The following is an 18,104-nucleotide window of genomic DNA, read 5'->3' as shown; positions in this document are numbered from 1 at the left end:
CCTTGATTCAGGTTGGTCGCTGAGTTCAGGTTCACAGCTAAAATGGGTTTCCATCTATAAATAAACGGATGTTACAAAACTTCACAATTCTACAATGCTGTCATCCAAAACTATGATAGTAGAGTGATAACAGAAGTGGTAGCTTCAGAGGGATCTGCGAATATGCTTATTTGTTTTGTTTTATTTATTTCACACAAATGATATACCATTTATTGTAAAAACAACAACAACAACCAGCAATGTCAAAGTGGTTTAGAAAAAGAACAAAACAATAAAATTATCAGAACACCCCTCCCCCCCCCCCCGATAAAAACAACTTGTTCTGCTGTCTTCATGGTTTTATTTATTTATTTATTTAAAAATGATGGACTAACTTTTGAAATAAAATGAATGTTTCTAATCTGTGTTTATCTCTTGTGGGAGAGGAGAGACAGTGAATAAAAGAAATCAAAGTAGATTCAGTTATTTCACAAGGATGCAGTAGGATTTACTAATGAAAGCGGGTGTTGACACCCAAAGATTGAAGATAAGGCTTGGGTGTTTACCTGCATATGAAAGACAATGATCTTACTAAGTGACAATGGTAATTTAAAGACTATTCAGGTATATCCTGCCAATGCTTCAGCAGAAACATTCCCGTAATACACAAATGACAGGACATACCACTAACATGCTGTATTCCAAAGCTGTCTATTGATGCTATCTTTCTTCTGGGATAAATGGGATAGAGAAAACAGTGATACCTTAATACCATGTCCAGATAAAAATGGTTATAGGAGCAATGGTGGTCAGTAATTATATATTTAAAAGGGATATCCTGGCTCATCACAGAAGCAGCTACCAATAGCAGGAATTCTGCCCCCAAACTGGTGGGGTTTTTTTTTTGGGGGGGGGAGCATACCAAAGCTCTGTCTCAGCCCTGCCTCTCTTTTTCACTTGATTCAGGTGACACAGTGGATGTGCTGAAATCCATAATGGGATAAATCAGGGTCAATAAACTTAAACTCAGTCCCAGCAAGATAGAGGTTCTGTCAGAGATGGTTCCTTTGTTCAAAATGATAGCATTCAGTATTTTCCAGATGAAACTGGATTATCATTGCTGTTAGGGGTGGGGAGTATGTATGCAGATGCTCCTTGATTCAGCCTTGTCATTGGAAAATGGGATACTCTTCATGTGCCTTACATCAGCTTAGGCTGGTATTCCAACTTAACCTCTGCTGTACATCAATAGCCTCTGGAACCATGTAGGACTGGCTACTGTAATGTCCTTTTTGTGGAACTGCCTTTGAAGACTCCTTTGAAACATCAGTTAGTTCAAAATACAGCCATCAAGCAATTGACTGAGAACAATTGGTGGGAACATAGCTCACTGGTACTGACAGGACTTCAATGGCTTCTGGTCGATTTCTGAGCACAATTCAAACCATTTCTATGTATTAGGACACACAGGTACTTAAAGGAATGCCTACTCTCATATCTACCTGCTCATGCTTTGAGGTGTCCCTCCAGGTGTCCCTGGCATCTATGGTAACCAGAAAGATGTATGGAAACCAAAGAATGTTTGCTTGCTCAGTAGGGTCTTCTGTTTGTAGGATTTTTCTTTCTAGAAAGGCCCTCCAGGTGCCAACCTTGTTCAGCTTTTGATGCTAGCCAAAGATGTTTATCCAGGTTTCTTATGTTTATTTTTATTTTTGAAATACGTATTGTTGCTTCTGCATTTTATGCTGCACTTTCTAATCAGCTTGAGAAGTATATCAATGCATTAAGAGAGTACTGAAATAGAAACTTCATTAAAATATTAATTTTTTTAAAAAAATATGAGAATTAATTTTATACTTTTTAAAAAAGTAGTTTTGAAATCATCTTTTTAAGCAATGCGACCTTTCTTTGATTAAATTTCCTCTTAAAAAGGCTTCCTTGCTGTAAATATTGAATAATGCACTCAACGAAGAAACAACCATTATAAAAGTGGAAGGTCCTTTATATACTGAAGCATAATTAATTTCCTGAACCAAAAAGCCTTGCCTAGACAAGGAAGCACCCATTCATAACACTAAAGATTTCACGAATGAACTCTCTATGCCTGAGAGAAAGGTTATACATGCACATGTCATGCCCTCCGGTACTTTTCTGCAATGTAAATGAAGCAAATGCTTCAAGAGGTATGCAGAACTCAGAACCCACACAAGTAGAAACAGAGCTGACAATTGCTAGGTGTGATATAAGATTATGAACTGTTGATTAGGAAATGCAGATGATAATAGCTCAAGATAATTGGCTTTTTAAAAAAGTGACACCTGCCGCTGCCACCAAAGATCCAGGTGTATTGCCTTATTAATTTAAACTTTCCTATTGTAATTTTAAGTCCCATCCTATTTTTCTAATTGTAAATTGTTTTAATTTACATTTATTTTTTATTTTGGTACCCCACCCTAGGATCTAATGGGGTCTGTTGTTGTTGTTACAGATTTCATTGTGCCATCATTATCAGTTGAATCGCATCCGGTATTAATCATATTGCTTATATTTAATTGAACTTAATATTATAAAGTAAGGCTGTGTAGACACCACAAATTTAAAACACATTTAAAGCACACAACTTCCCACAAAGAATCCTGGGAAATGTAGTTTGCCCCTCACAGAGGTACAATTCCCAGTACCCTTAACAAATTACATATGCAGCCTAAGAATTTTTTGTCGCCTTAGCCTTGTGATTCAGGTCTGTGCCTAAGCAAGTATAATAATGTAGTTCTGTGGAATCATGAAAGTGGATGTGTGTGTGTGTGTGTGTGTGTGTGTGTGTGTGAAAGTGGCATCTGATCTTCCTACATATTCGGTGATACACATGGTAATCATTCTCACAGCAAATTCAATGACATCAATGGAATTAGCTCTACTGATGTCAATGGATCTACTGTGAGTATGAGCTACTTGGAAATACACATACAGAAATGTTCAACTTGCAGCCTTCCAGAAAGAAATCTGAGTGTGTCTAATACTACACACGAGTGTAACCAGAGTGTTTCATTTGTTTTTAGTGACCTCAGATGTTGCATTTTGATGAAATTATGTAAAGCTAATGTTCTCTACAGGGAACAAATGAATGTACAATCCATTTCTGTGATAATGAAATACAGCAAGACAAACAGAGAGAGAAAATATGTGATCTCGTTTGGGGAACTTCTCTATTGTGCACAATGGTACATCTCCTGCCAAAGAAAAGGCTAGTGCTGTCAAATCTGTTTACCTTATGAGAAATGGGAAACTTTACAGGCTGCTAACAGGATTTCCTAGGCCTTCATTTGACTTTGCAAAATATTTTTTGGGGGTGCATTCAAGGCCTCGTGACTGTCCCTCTGAGCTCCTCAGCTAGCAAAATTATTCTAATTGTATCTCATGCCTGTGGCCCCAGGTTTGTTTATTTCTTCAGTGTATTTGCACCCTCCCTTTCCATTGTAAAACAATGTATATGGAAGCTCACATAGTATGAAACAATAAGAAAGCGAAGACCTGAAGCAGGTGGTGGTACTTACAGGAGGCCGGGGGAGAGGACCTGCCCAGCATTTCCCCTCTGCTTCTGTCATCTTCTGAAGGTGAGAGTGGGCACAGCTCACTGTGGAAAGGCAGCACCTGAACACACTCTATCAATAATAATAATAATAATAATAATAATAATAATAATAATAATAAATCACAGAGACAAAACAGATTAAAGAAACCTTAGGGGCAACTCAAAACAAGCCATCAGAAAGAAACATCTTGGCCAGGGAGAGGACACTTCACTAGACAGAAATTCCATAGCCTGGGCATGTCAAAAGCTAAGGGCTGCTCCCATTTTCCAGCTAGTTGCATTTCTACTTTTGATGAAAACTTCAGCAGCACTAATTAAAATACCATAGGGAAAGAGGCAGACCCTTAGGTCTCCTGGTCGCAAACCATTTAGGGCTTTAAAAGCAGTAAACAGTTTGAAGCAAACTGGAAGTCAGTCACATGCTCCTAGGAAGTCATTGTCAACATCCTTGCTGGTGAATTCTGGGCCAGCTTGTGTTTGCAAAGACTCTTCAAAGGCAGCCCCTTTTAAAATACATCACAGTCATCCAGTCTGTGTGTAACTAAAGCATGTCAACTTTGATCCAACCCACACAGAAATGGCCCCAGCTGGCACACTAGCTTAAGATGAAGAAAGATACTCACACACCGGGGCACACTCACCACTTGGGCAACAAGCAGCAAGGTTGTGTTGAGGATACCACTGGACCTGATCTTTCAAGGGGATTGCTACCTCATTCCAACACAGGTTGATCCCATATTCCCAGATTAGTCATTTCAGTCTGTGCCTGGAATCAGCATCCCTCCTACAAAGACATCATCACATGTGCACCCCAGGTTCTGAGATGTTGACTTGTTCTTACTCCCAGGCATTACCTACTGCAGATATAGAACATGCCTTAAAGTCTAGTTTCATATGCACCATCCTCACCCTTGCTTGATCTGGGTGCATTCAAAGACATAGTCCTGTCGCTTCCATTGACAGCCCAATCTGCAAATCAGTTAAACATAAATGAACTAAGTTTTGTATCTAATAAATTCTTGGGGCAGTAATATAAAACACATGCTTAGCCTTCTAGCAAAAAATGAGAGTCAGAGTCCAAAGGCTTTCCCCCATCTTCTGCATTTAGTTTAATTAAATAGTCAATTAAAGCAATTGTAAGTTTCTCTTGCACAGGATCACATTGTTTCAGGGGAAATTATTTCAGACTAATGGTGCAATGTAAGCAGCTCAAATTTAGATGACTGAACTGGATAGGAAATAATTGCTTTATGGGTGGCAACAAATAATATGCCTTAACATGCCATTTAAAATTTCACAGGAATGTTAGCAGATCCTGGCAGTGATGTGTGTACTATTGAGCAATTAAAACTAAACACAAAACCTTGTTTATAAGCAAAAGTGCTATTTCACAATGCTAGCATTTCTGGTGGTTACGCCCATCGCTGCATGTGTTCTCTATTCAGAGAAATCATGCAGAACAATCCTAAGCATCTTTTACTCACAATTAAGTCCCATTAAGTTTTATGAAATTGCTCCATAGCATGTTAAGGAATGTGTCCTAATTATCCCATATATGCCATTCATATCTGTAGAGTCACAATGCTGTAATAGTTTTCTGAATACATTCACTTAACACTAACTTGTTCGCTAATCTATACTACCTTTGCAAGATACGTAAACTTGAAATTGGATTGTTAAAGATGCTTCTGTGCTATTGTAACTTCCCATTGCTGCCTTGTGAAGTTCTTCATGTGTCTTGATTTGACTAAAGGCATTTCTTTCCAACCCCAGTTCAACCATAATATAGATGCAGGGCCAGAGTGCAGAGGGCTCCCAGCACAGTGCTGCCAAAGGGCCTCACACCTGGGCTTATCTTTCATATGTAGATCCATAAAATCTATAGACTGAGCCTACTTAGCTTTCCGTAACATGGTGGATGCCTTCCCAATGCTGAAATGGGTCCAGAGGTCCAGCAGCTAGTGCTGAGTGGCAATGAGTCCCTTCTGTTTGGGGTTTGCAACCCAAATTACAGATGCATATTCTGTTACACAAGCACAGGGCTAGTATACAGAGAGTTCTTGAACTTCCTAGAGAAGACACTCTATGTGTGGTCACTTCCTTTGCCTCCCCTGGGCAGGAACTCAGCAACAAAGGAGATGATCCATCAAATTTCCTTCTGCCTGTAAGGAGACTCTCTCTTTCTACCATGCCTCCAAGCTGACCAGACATGCATGACTAAAGCTCCTTGTAACCTAGAAGTATTTATTGTAACTTAAAAAATATATTTTTCTTCATACTACTTTTGTTGTATATGTTGCTTGCATTGAAATGTAAGTAAACTAAAAATTTGTGGTTTGTACTCTGAAACTGGGGTGAAGAGGGGGAGGTCAGCAGACCACAAATGTAAGGGATAAAAAAGTAACTGCCTTTAATAAGATGTAAAATTTATAAGTGTTTTACTTTGCTGAACAGGCTTCACAGTCAGATTACCATTTGTATTTCTCCCACACATGAGAGATAAGAGGTTTAGATCTAAATCTACATATTTAATCCTCAGTCCATTTCCCACATATTCTGAGCCCCAGGGACCCTTGTTCAGTATCTGGCCTGGCCAACCTCTGATGCTGGTCCTGTGTGGATGCCCTACCCTGACCATAATTCAAATTACCTGTTACCATAACCCCCTATGTATTGAAAGAGTATGTGACAGAGGTTGTGACTTTATGGGCTAGCCGTGTCACTGCACCACTTCCACACATACAGCCTACAGAACCCATACATTTGGATGAGATATTAAGGAGCACTATGCTGATACCCTCCACTCAAGGGAGAACCCTCTATCTGCACAGAATCCCTTTACATGCCAGATGACTATGTAGGGGTGGGGGGACAGCATGGTCATTGGACACATCACAAATGGGGTACAGGTCTAGTTTGCAGAGCCCCCATGCCCCCTTCTTGTGCTCTACCCTTTCGACATGTGATGGAGAAGTCACCTGAAGCTTCTTATTTGTATAAACAATTACATCAATTTATGTACTAAGCATGACCAAGAGGTACCTGCAGCAAAATGTTGTGGTGTGGAAAGCTCATCCTAAGTATGCCAGCCGGCCCTGCCCTTTTCTAGGATACCCCATCCCACTCCTCTTTCACCTTCTTTTCATTTCCTCCCTCCAATAGTAAGTCAGCATTCCATGGTCACTGAGCATGCTTAGTCCTCATCGAGCTGCTCTCTGTTCATACTTTTATTCCTCCTGTCAAAGATTTTGTTGTACTTCTGCAAGCCTTCAGGTTCCCCCAGGTCTGCCAGTACCTACCTTCAAGTGTATGGATGGTGCACATAAAATGAGCTTGCTAGTTACGTGTAGAATGCCAAAGGAAGCTAAACAGATCAGACTCTGATTAGTGCCATTATGGGAGATTGCCCTAGAACCCTCTGTGCTCTACACAGCCATTATGACATTATGAGAACGACTTGTTACAACTAATTCAACCAATTACCTAATTTCTATGTAAAGGAATAGTTGGAGGAGTATGTACTAGGGATATGCACTTTTTAATTAATGTGATAGTTGTAAGTAAAGTTGTAATGTGGTCTGAAGAAAAACTAGTTTGTGAGCTGAAGCACAAGGTGTGGCAAGAAATATGTTCTTTAAGTTGTGACATGTTTAGATAATAGGAAATGCAAGAACATCAAGGGTGCGTCACCAGTGGGAAAAGACTCACTGATAGATGCATTGTGCACTACACAATAAAGTTGTTAGCAGCACGAACATGATTGCATATTTGAAAGACATTTAATTAATCAATATTTATTACTTCTATGCCACTATGTGCTGTGGAACGAGTGATAACAATGATGTCCACCCATTTTGGCATGGAAATCTGCTTCTGCAATAGGACTCCCCATTTTATTTTATTTTATTGTCTCTCCCTCTCGCCAGCCCCCCTGTGTGCCCCAAAGTCTGATAGGCCCCCAATCCTCTACAACAGAATTTTGAGTTGCACATGGGCTGTAGGGGCAAAAAAAAGGAAGAAGCAGTCCCATTGCATGCATGAGCATCCAACCTTGCTACAGTGGATCTCAGCCAATGGACCCAATCCATTTTAGCTTGTGCACAGCGGACATGTATAGGAGGGTAAACACAGGACTCAATAGTTCTAGTTCCAAACTCCATACTTTGGTGCTGGAACACAGCACATATAAGAGCCATTAAGGGGGTCGTGAGGTCTGTATACCTTCTGTTTTATTTGTTTCTCTTTAGTAACACGCTGAGGGGATGCGGGTGGCACTGTGGGTTAAACCACAGAGCCTAGGACTTGCCAATCAGAAGGTCGGCGGTTTGCATCCCCGCGACGAGGTGAGCTCCCGTTGTTCGGTCCCAGTTCCTGCCAACCTAACAGTTCAAAAGCACGTCAAAGTGCAAGTAGATAAATAGGTACCGCTCCAGCGGGAAGGTAAACGGCGTTTCCGTGCGCTGCTCTGGTTCGCCAGAAGCGGCTTAGTCATGCTGGCCACATGACCCAGAAGCTGTCTGTGGACAAACGCCGGCTCTTTCGGCCAATAAAGCGAGATGAGCGCCACAACCCCAGAGTCGGTCACGACTGGACCTAATGGTCAGGGGTCCATTTACCTTTACCTAGTAACACGCTGAGAGGTTGAATAACTTGCACCAGGCTGAAGAAAGCCAGTCCCCAGTCAAGTGTTTCTCAGGAATGATGCATACTCAAGATCACTTTCACTGTTAAGTGATACCATGATGTTAAGCGATGCCAAGGTTGCCCTCTTGTTTTGTAAATTTGAAACTCATTGGTGTACCTCAGGGCTCCTTGTAGGCTAAAAGAAAACACAGCAGATCATGCAAGAATTAGCACATTCATGGCCTATGAAGCAGGACTGTGTCCACTATAGAACTGGATTCTGTCCTCTTGGGTCTGTAAGTTATTCTTCCATTCCTTGAATGGACTAGAAGGGGAAGGCTGTAGCTGTGGGGTAGAAGCTTTGCATGCAGAAGGTCCCAGATTTAATCCCCAGCATGCCCAGGTAGATCTGGGAGAAATCTCTGTATGAAAACCTTAAGAATTGCTGCCAGCCAGAATTGACAATTCTGAGCTAGATGGACCAATGGTCTGGCTCAGTAGAAGGCAGCTTCTTATATTCTCATGTTGTAGTTCACACTGCAGTGTGTCTTGCCTCTTCAGCATGCATTAGAAATTCCCATAGCACTATGACAGTTCACCATTTCCTTCTATCATTTTAATCATGGAAGCAGCAGAAGTCACCAAAGGTCCCATAACTATCATCTGCCTTAGGGATACTTGTCAAGCATTGGATTCATGTCAATGACTCAAAAAGTAACTTCCCATTGGGATGCCAGAATTCTGTAATAAGCAGTTTGAAAATAGGTCCCAAATGACTTCAGACATCTGTGTGTGTCCTTTCTCACCGCCACCAGGAAAGTGTTAAGTACTTTATTATAATAGAGCCTCTCTGCAACAGCAAATAAAGAGAAAATAATAGGGGCGTAGCCAGTCTGACATGAAAATGATCATCTGAGAAGCATGTATTGCTTAAACTCATCTTTTGATGTCTTCCTTTTCTCCTGGATTTTTGAGATAAGCTGACAGCCTCAATTACCTTCCTCACAGATCATTGGCAAAGCTTTTGTGAGATAAACACAGAAAAACATGGAACTCAAGAGAAACTTCAGTATTATGAGATAATTTTAGTAGTAGGGATGGTAAATTGGCAGAGCAAAAGGTGGACTAAGTCTTTCAACACAGGGAATCTTTGTAAAGAGAATTCCTTTGTAAGGCTGGGTTCCACCCCACCCCTTGTCATGCACACACACATACTTTCTTTTCTCTGTGTTACCATTTTGGGATTTTGTTTCTAAATAAGAAGAAATGTTAGTTTACCACTAGTAACATAAAATAAAAAATGTTGCAGCTATAAGGAAACATCTTAACATCTTATTTCACTAGATTTCAATTACATTAGTTTAAAAAAGTACAGAGCAAGTTTTTTAATAACTTCATAGAGCAGCTATGTTCTAGTGCTGAAGGTTTGAGCTTCAAGTCAACCATGCTGCTGTGTTATTTCAGCAGAGGTGAAAAATGACTTCCTATTATAGCCTGTTTTATTTTCCTCCCTCTGTGCATTTATTTAGATGCCAATTAGGACCACATGCTATTGCTTTTCAAATATTCATTCCAGTTTACAGAATTCTGTTGGGTCACTATTAATCTCTACAATTTCCCATGACAAGAGGTACAAGCCAAGATTTCAGTAAGAATTGGCCTTTCCTAAGAGCAAGATGTAATCTGCTGTTACAGTTCTACCCATGGTGAATTAAAATGCATTCTCACATATACAGCCATGATGTTCCCCAAATAACTCTGAGAGCTGTAGTTTGTTAAGAATGCCGAGAGTTGTTAGTAGGCCTTATTTCTCTCACAGAACTACAATTCCCTAGTTCCGTTGGAAATAAGTCTTGCCTTTAAACCACTGAGAAAATGTGGGCTGCATCACAGTCTTTCCTGTTATAGTAGGGTTGCCATCTTTCCAGAGGTAAAAATCTGGACAAAGTTAGTTGTTGAGGCCCCTCTGACCGGCCATTACCGCTGAGATTGAACCCAAGTCTGAACCACCCACAGATGACAAAGCCCAAAACAGAGCCAGAGCTGCCAAAACAGAACTCAAAACAGAACCAGAGCTACCTGTGCCAGAGTCAAAGCCTGAACCCGAACCGCCTGCATGCACACACAAACATTTTTAACCCCCCCCCAAATCCAGACATTTGCTTACAATTGCAAAATCCCCCCCCCCCATGGCATGTAGGCCCCCCAAAAGAAGACATGTCTGGGATTTCCCGGGTGTATGGTAACCCTATGTTATAGTGACTTGTATTGTACTTCAATTTAAATTGTAGGATATGCCTCTGTACCTATAAATTAGCATACGCAGATTTTATGCAGATCTGTATCCTCTTTGGATCCGATTTTTTATGATGCATTTCCTCTCTTTGGACAGCCCAGTTCAAAATTACCAAAGAAATACCCCAGAAATAAGAATAATAAAAAAGCTCAAGGAAATACTAAGAAAGCTTCAGGAAAGTGGTAAAATTAACATCTGTACAGGGTATAGAAATTAGCATGCTAGCCCTGGTGCTGTAGAACAGTGATCTTTCGCCAATGGAAAATTGCATTGGGAGTTTTTTTATAGCATTGTTATAGCTTTTTCCAGATCAGTGTAGATCCAGCCCTGATCACACATTCCTGTCATCCTCAATGAGTTGGTGGGTAACTGTGTGAAACAGGGAGCCCGATTCTCCTTGTGCAAGCTTGCCATATGATCTAAAAGCCTAAATAAACATACTTCCAAGATCTGGCTTCTCAGAAAAGCCTATTTAGAGTAGGCTAAGGAACTTATTTTTGCTATTGCAGCTTCAGCTAAAATGATGGTAATGTGGTTTTCTTTAAACGGGGGGTGGGGATGGGGTTAAACTCTTTTATTTTAAGCCACCCTGAGCATTGTACAAAAAGGTAAAAATAATTAAAAAAAAATCAAACAATTAAATAAATACATGTGTATGTGTGTTACTTCTGTTCAGAGCTTCAGGACCTTATGGCAAGTCTCTCACTGCGATGAGAATTCTTCCCTTTTGTGGCTTTAGCATAAGCAAATATAGAGCCTTGAGTTATGTCATTCAAGCTCATAGGAAACAAGCAAATATGATCCGGAACACAGCACATTCACCACGCTGTTCATTACAAAACCTCTTTCTAGATAATTATATATTCACCAAAAAGTCAAGGTAATTTGAGCATAACTTTTTATTGGTTGTTCCTTTTAAACTTCTGCCATTCATATTCAAAGTAACAGTGTGTAGTAACATGAGCTGTCCTTGGAAATCTTTAAGGAGGTTTACAAATAATCATTAATTTTTTTGTGCCTATGTTCTGCCTCCTGTTTCAGTGATAGATAGACATGTCATTACCTTTCTAAAATATATTCATGATTTTTAACTGCAAAGGTCATTGCTTTTCTCCTCTCCTGATTTGCAAAGTATTTGCAGTTTGTGCAGCAGCAGATTCACCTTCGCCAAACTTTCATATTGCAGGGATCTCAAACGAAGTGTACTAATGAATGGACTTTTAAATCCAGGTAAATTTGCATCACTTGAATGGCTCTTTTCCCCCTCTAGCTGAGGGCACACAAGTATTTACAGAGGCATTCCATGACACCTTCAAGGCACGCTTTGCTGCCCCCTTCTGCCATTGAAACAAGGCTTGAAAGAAGCATTCTGTTGTAGTCACTCAAATAGTCTACAGTGAGTGCTTTGTTGTGGTTTGCGTAAGGTGTCTACAACTTCAGTTTGCAAATGGACTCTGCTCTAGGTGGTCAAAGAAGGTGCATGGGAACAAAATGTGGAGGAAGCAGGAAGGTGCCCATGCATTATCCCCATTCCCAACATCTCATGTTGACCTCTAGACTGAGACCAAAGGCATGAAGTGGAATTATTTACTCATTTGGCTGAACATGCTTAGAATTGCCCCCATGATTGGGAACCTTGATTGTACAGGCTTCCCAGTTTTAGGGAGGATTCCTAATATATTTAGTCAAATGTGTGGCAAATCCCATTTTGACCTCAATGTGGTAAGATCTGGAATGGAGCAAGGCTATATAGGATAGTATGCTGCTGCCATGGTCTCTCCACACTTTATTCCAACATTTTTTAAATTTTCTTTTTCAGCGCCTGTGGAAGGCTTCTTTCAGCTAACACTTTTTCACCTCTGTCCTCCTGGCTGGCTGCCACATAGCTGCCACTACTGCCCTTGCAAGTAGCATGGGATGAGCTAACCTGTCTGGGAGATCAGAAAGGGGGATTGTGCTGAAGCAAGAGAAGTACTTGCTATACCTATGAGGCTTCACTACCCTTCTGTCATTCTGCATATCAAAAGCTCTAAGCCATGAAGCCACTTTATGTTGACAGATTACTGCCATGTAATGATGTTTCACCCCTTCTCCTCTTCCCTTCACCTTCCATCCCAAATAAGTATTGTTCTGCCCTTTGTGGTAAGTGCAAATAGCATTCAAGATTTTGTCCATTACATGTCGTTCAACCTGATCTATCCTTCATCTAGGTAGGTCATTGACATGCTCTTGTTCTGTGGTGAGACTGAAGTGCTTTATGAGAGAAATGACCCTCACAGCCTGCAGTTGCTTGTTGCTTTAAGCTTCCATGAACCTTAAAGGATCATCTTTCAAAATGTGAAATGAGAGCAATGTGGTACCTACTCTCTATCGCTGGAAACTTATTGAGGAAACCCTTATTCTTCTATTGCACTAGCGGTCACAGACCCTATTATTCTCATATAGTGGCAGAAAATCATTGAAACAAAACTCTTCATTGCCCTGCAATGATAAAGAAAAGTGCAATTCATCCCTGAGCCAGTGTATCAATTGTCACAGAGCACTGGCGGTATATGAAATGCTCGCCTGCTGAGCCCTGAGTCATCAGTCTGAACTTTTGCCACCTTCTTACTACAGGCACTTTCCTGGTATTCAGTCATTTGCCATCTTAGTGAGAAATGAGAATCTCAGTCAGTTTCCATTGGGGGGGTCATCAAAACATACAAAAGACACACAAAACAAAGGTGGATAGAAGGCAACAGACATTCACAAAGAATAAAAATATCACTAGAAATAAAATTGCATGTACATTTCTGCATTGTATATTTTCAGGGAGTTATTTGAAGGAATTCCTTGCCCAGTTTTATTCATTGATAAAAGGGAAATAGGCATAAATCCAAAAAGATTCAGATCACTGGCAGTATAAACATTGACGTTTCCCTACCATAAAAACTGGTAGTGAATAAAATGAGGCTGAAAGCATGGAATTACTGCCTTATATGGAATCATACCAATGGTCTCTCTAGCAGAGGCATGTACAAAATTTGGATAGATATCAAATCCTGAACCAAATTGGGATGATTTGAAAATATTTGGAGCTCATGCCAATTTAAATGAGATACCTCTGAATTTCTCTAAACTCAATTGGAAGCCTCCAAAGCATACTGGAGTGCTGTAGGAGGCATATCTGGGCCAAATAGAAATATTTCTCTCAAATAATAATAATAATAATAATAATAATAATAATAATTTATTATTTGTACCCCGCCCATCTGGCTGGGCCTCCCCAGCCACTCTGGGCGGCTTACATAGAAACCAAAAATACAGTAAAATATCACAGATTAAAAACTTCCCTGAACCTTAAGATGTCTTCTAAATGTCAGGTAGTTATTTGTCGCTTTGACATCTGATGGGAGGGCGTTCCACAGGGCGGGCGCCACTACCGAGAAGGCCCTTTGCCTGGTTCCCTGTAGCTTTGCTTCTCGCAATGAGGGAACCGCCAGAAGGCCCTCGGTGCTGGACCTCAGCGTCCGGGCAGAACGATGGGGGTGGAGACGCTCCTTCAGGTATACTGGGCCGAGGCTTGACTTATAAGTAAAATGCCAGAAAGGAAAGATGGTGGAGCACTAATGTAATAATGCCATTTTCATATGAAAATCATAGCTCACAAATTCACAATGAGGGAAGTTATTTCTTTTTAGTTCTCCCCCTCCACTCCCCAGCTTTAAATGTGCCCAGCATGAAAACCCCTGAATTTCATATTTTTATGTAATACCAGAGATTTCGTACCTAGGGATAATCTTTATGAAGTAAGCATTCCCATACAAATTGTGAACAGAATAATATTCTTTCATAATCAATCCTTTTATAACCAACCAAAAACCATAAAGATAGCCCTTGAAAATAAAAAGAAGAAAAGAAATAAAACCAAAACTTTGCAGACATCCTTTTGAAATATGGCAGGATTCATCCCTGCAGAAGGAGCTACTATGCTGGCAAATTTCATTCAGTTCTGCCAAAAGGTTGTTGATAGTTTCATTTAAAACACACACACACATAAAAAAAACTTCAATGAATTCTACCCCACCCTGCAATACAATCTGCTCCATATCCTTGGGGATAGACTTAGGGGGGCTGATTTATGGAGTCCTGTAACCTACAATCACCCTCTTGTAACTGCGTTTACAGTGCACAGCAACCAGTCTGAGGCAGAATGAATTAAAAGGAATAAATTTCATTCCTTATTAGCATGAAAATGAATGCTGCATTTTAATACTAAATAAGTACCATTTCTTTGAAATAAGGAATATGTGGCAAGCCTGGTCCACTAACACATCTATTCCAGCAGACAGGTTTTAGAAAGACTGATTACCGAGCTCTTGGATTCAAGTTTATAATTATTGCTTATTGTCCTTATTTATTTTTGCTCTTTTTTTCCTGCTAAAAAAAGCTTCAAAAATGTATTTTAAAAGAAAGAAACACAGGATTATAGTCAACTCAGTTCTGCTGAGAGTAGACACATGGAAACCAAAAAGCATAAGTTAATTATATGTATCCATTTCAATTGGCCTACTCTAAGTAGGACTACTATTGGATGCATTGGAGACAAAAAATGGCAGAAGTCTGTTTGACTTCTGAAATGTTCAAAAACCAAGGCACAGCTTCTGATTGGTGCAGGCGCCCCGGAAACAATAACCGACAGCCACATTGGATGCTCAGCTTCCAAAAATCTTTTGAAAACCAGAACACTTATTTCCAGGTTTTCAGCATTTGAGAATCAAGGCACCACTGTATTAAACAATCCAAGGTCTTCAGTAGCAGCACACAAACAGTTCCAAGCCAGGACACCAAACTTTTAAATCTGATGAAATGATGAGATGCCTTCTCATTCACCACCTTCTGGTTCTTTTCAGATGCACCAAAACTGTAGAATCAATGCACAATGAAGAACCTGGATGATGTTTGCTCACCCTGTTCCAGCCTATGCAGATTGATTGTTTTTTTATTTGTTGAGTCTATGTGTACCCATGTTTTATGCACAGAGGCTTCTATGTGTGTGCAAATGGGGTTTTGTATGTGTGCAAACGTCTTGCATTTCAGCAAGATACCAGAATATGATCTGCTGCCATGTTCTTAATTTCCCTTTCTGTTACAGCTTTAGAACAGCTGAACTTATTGTTGAAGGATGGTTTGGCTATGAACCTTTGAACCTCTACTACAAGAACTTCTACAGAGTCCATAATAAGCAGTCCTATCCTGATGGACTATATATCTCACATTTCGAAATGTTTTCCCCTCCCCATTCTGATTAATTCTGTTTTCTTAGAGTTTTTGAAGGACTAATAAAAGAAAATGGAAAATATATGGGAACTGTTTTTAAGAGACTGCCAACTGGTTGTTTGTATGTCACTGAAAAATATGCTGTATTAACGATGTGCTCAGTATCGACACCAAAGTATCCATGAATCATTCAGCCACAAAAGCAGAACTTTTAAAAATTAGATGTTGTAACATTATTCCAGTATGAAAGGCAACAAAGATTTAGGAAGACACTAAAGAGTCGATTGCATAAAAGTGAGACATTACTGAAAGCCATTCTGCTTTTTTAAAAGCTTTGTGTATAAAAGTGCAGATGTCTTCCAATAACTCAGAGGAAGGGAGAAAATGGTTCTTGTATAATAGGAACGAGCAAAAGGCTGGCATTTAAGATGTTGCTTGATGTGCTGGAAATCAAGCTGAGACACAGTTCAGTTCTCAGCTTGAAAGAATGAGGATACCAAAGTCCCTCACATGCAGATCCTGTGATCTAGCATAGATTCTGACAAAGGAGAAAGGTGTTCATTTGTTAACCCTAAACTTCAAATAAAGTTTTTTGACAATGAAGTTCTCCTTCTGTGCACTAAACTAAACATGAGAATATACATCTAGCCTTCCTTCTGACATCAATGTATGAACCCCATGTTCCCCCTTTGGGCTCATTGGACCGTTGCCTCCACTGACTGGCAGCAGCTCTCCAGGTTTTCAGGTGGGGTCTCTCCACGCCCCACCTGGAGATGCCAGGAGTTAAGCCTGGGACCTTCATGCTCTAATATGAAGTTATGCTGCTCCTTCATACAATTGGTTGCTTCTGGTGGCAGGAGTTGCAGAATGTGGTGACATCCTGACACATATTAAGACAGCTCCATGTCTGAGTGCACTTTTTTTTTTTTTTTTGCTCCAGAGCTTTCCCCCCAACCCCCCCCCCAACTCTTTAAAGCTGAATTAGAGGAAATGGCTATTCGAGTTTTATGTTGATTGCTGTTTGCTCTGATTCAGCTTTAAAGAGTGGGTTTTCATGGGGAAAGCTCTGGAGGAAAACAAACAAACAAACAAACAGGCACTCTGAACTGGAGATTTAAAGTGTGGACAGTACTGGGAAAGCACATAGGACAGGTAAGTGTGGCTAAGTTTTAAGTTCTTCCAAACATTGCAGAAGTAATCTAGATAGGTGGTTGATGTTTCTGGAAGTGACCACGCATTTACATGCCGATATTAGCATCTGCCAAGACATATGAAGGCAAGACATGGCCAAACAGCTATTAACACTGTTTTAACAGTTGGATAGGAACACACAAGGATTTCTTTAGGGATGTCATTTATCAAAATTCCAGGAGGTTCTCTGCCTACACACAGAGCCAAAAGGCTATGGGCAGCCTGATCAACACCCCCAGCTAAGTGGTGTACTTCTATTTCTTAATGTGAATAAGATTAAAAACTGGTTCAAAAAGTACAAATTGCTGGCTCACAGAAGTCCCAACTGCAGCTACTTGGAGAGGGACACTTTGTCTGACATTACACATGTTGGTAGACATGTAACTGACCTGATGGTTAAGTTATCTTAACAAACACTAACCTACCTCACTGTAACAAGACTGTAGACTGGAGATGTACTTTATTCCAGCTTCCCTCATTTAATCAAACCTTCTAATATCTGCATCTGTAGGGAGAAGTTCCCAACAGAGTCCAGTTGTTGTTTGTTTCTGATGCTGCCTGGTCTTAAAACAAAATAATCTCTCCCCAGTCTTCAACAATATTACTAAATAATTGCAAATGAACAATAACGCTGTCAGTATTCAGGGAGATAAGACAAATGTTAAGTAAATTACACAGAGTAAATGAAAAGCAAGAATAAATACAGTCTCCCTCAGTTGACAGTATCTTGACTTAGTCTACAGTTCGATTGCAATTTAGAGGGAAAGGGCAGGATACATTATTTGGTTATGAGAAATGCTATTTTAAAAAGAGGCACATTATAGGCCTGGTAAATCAAAGTAGCAGTGTTAGAATGAGAAATGGACACGTCCAGAGAGATAAATTAATCAAATTCTGGATAATGTTTATTCAATATTGAAACAACAAGACAACAGCAAGAACCCACTGATGGCATATGAATTGATCTGGCTTACTTGACCCAACAAGCTCCCCACCCTCTCACAAATGCGAACAAACCTCACTGCAGCCAACCACAGACAACCAACCACACCCTGCCCCCAATACAGTGGTGCCCCGCAAGACAAATGCCTCGCAAGACGAAAAACTCGCTAGACGAAAGGGTTTTGCGTTTTTTGAGTCGTTCCGCAAGACGAATTTCCCTAT

At 40.2% G+C, this 18,104-nt stretch overlaps 1 protein-coding gene across 1 annotated transcript in view; it reads left to right on the top strand.

Moving 5' to 3' along the window:
• LOC308485997 (uncharacterized protein) overlaps window positions 1–15,781 on the top strand; it is a gene marked incomplete at its 3' end in the record, with an annotated part of 117,012 nt that extends 101,231 nt beyond the window's left edge. Inside the window, exon 3 of the mRNA XM_081022222.1 lies at window positions 15,625–15,781. Coding sequence (XP_080878348.1) covers window positions 15,625–15,781 — 157 coding nt within the window. The remainder of the gene's footprint in view (window positions 1–15,624) is intronic.
• Between the last annotated feature and the right edge of the window lie 2,323 nt (window positions 15,782–18,104).

Source organism: Podarcis pityusensis, assembly GCF_964106645.2.
Source record: "Podarcis pityusensis genome assembly, chromosome: 9".
NCBI lineage: Eukaryota > Metazoa > Chordata > Lepidosauria > Squamata > Lacertidae > Podarcis > Podarcis pityusensis.
Note: the sequence above shows the minus strand (reverse complement) of the source record. Positions and strands in the feature narration are given on the sequence as shown.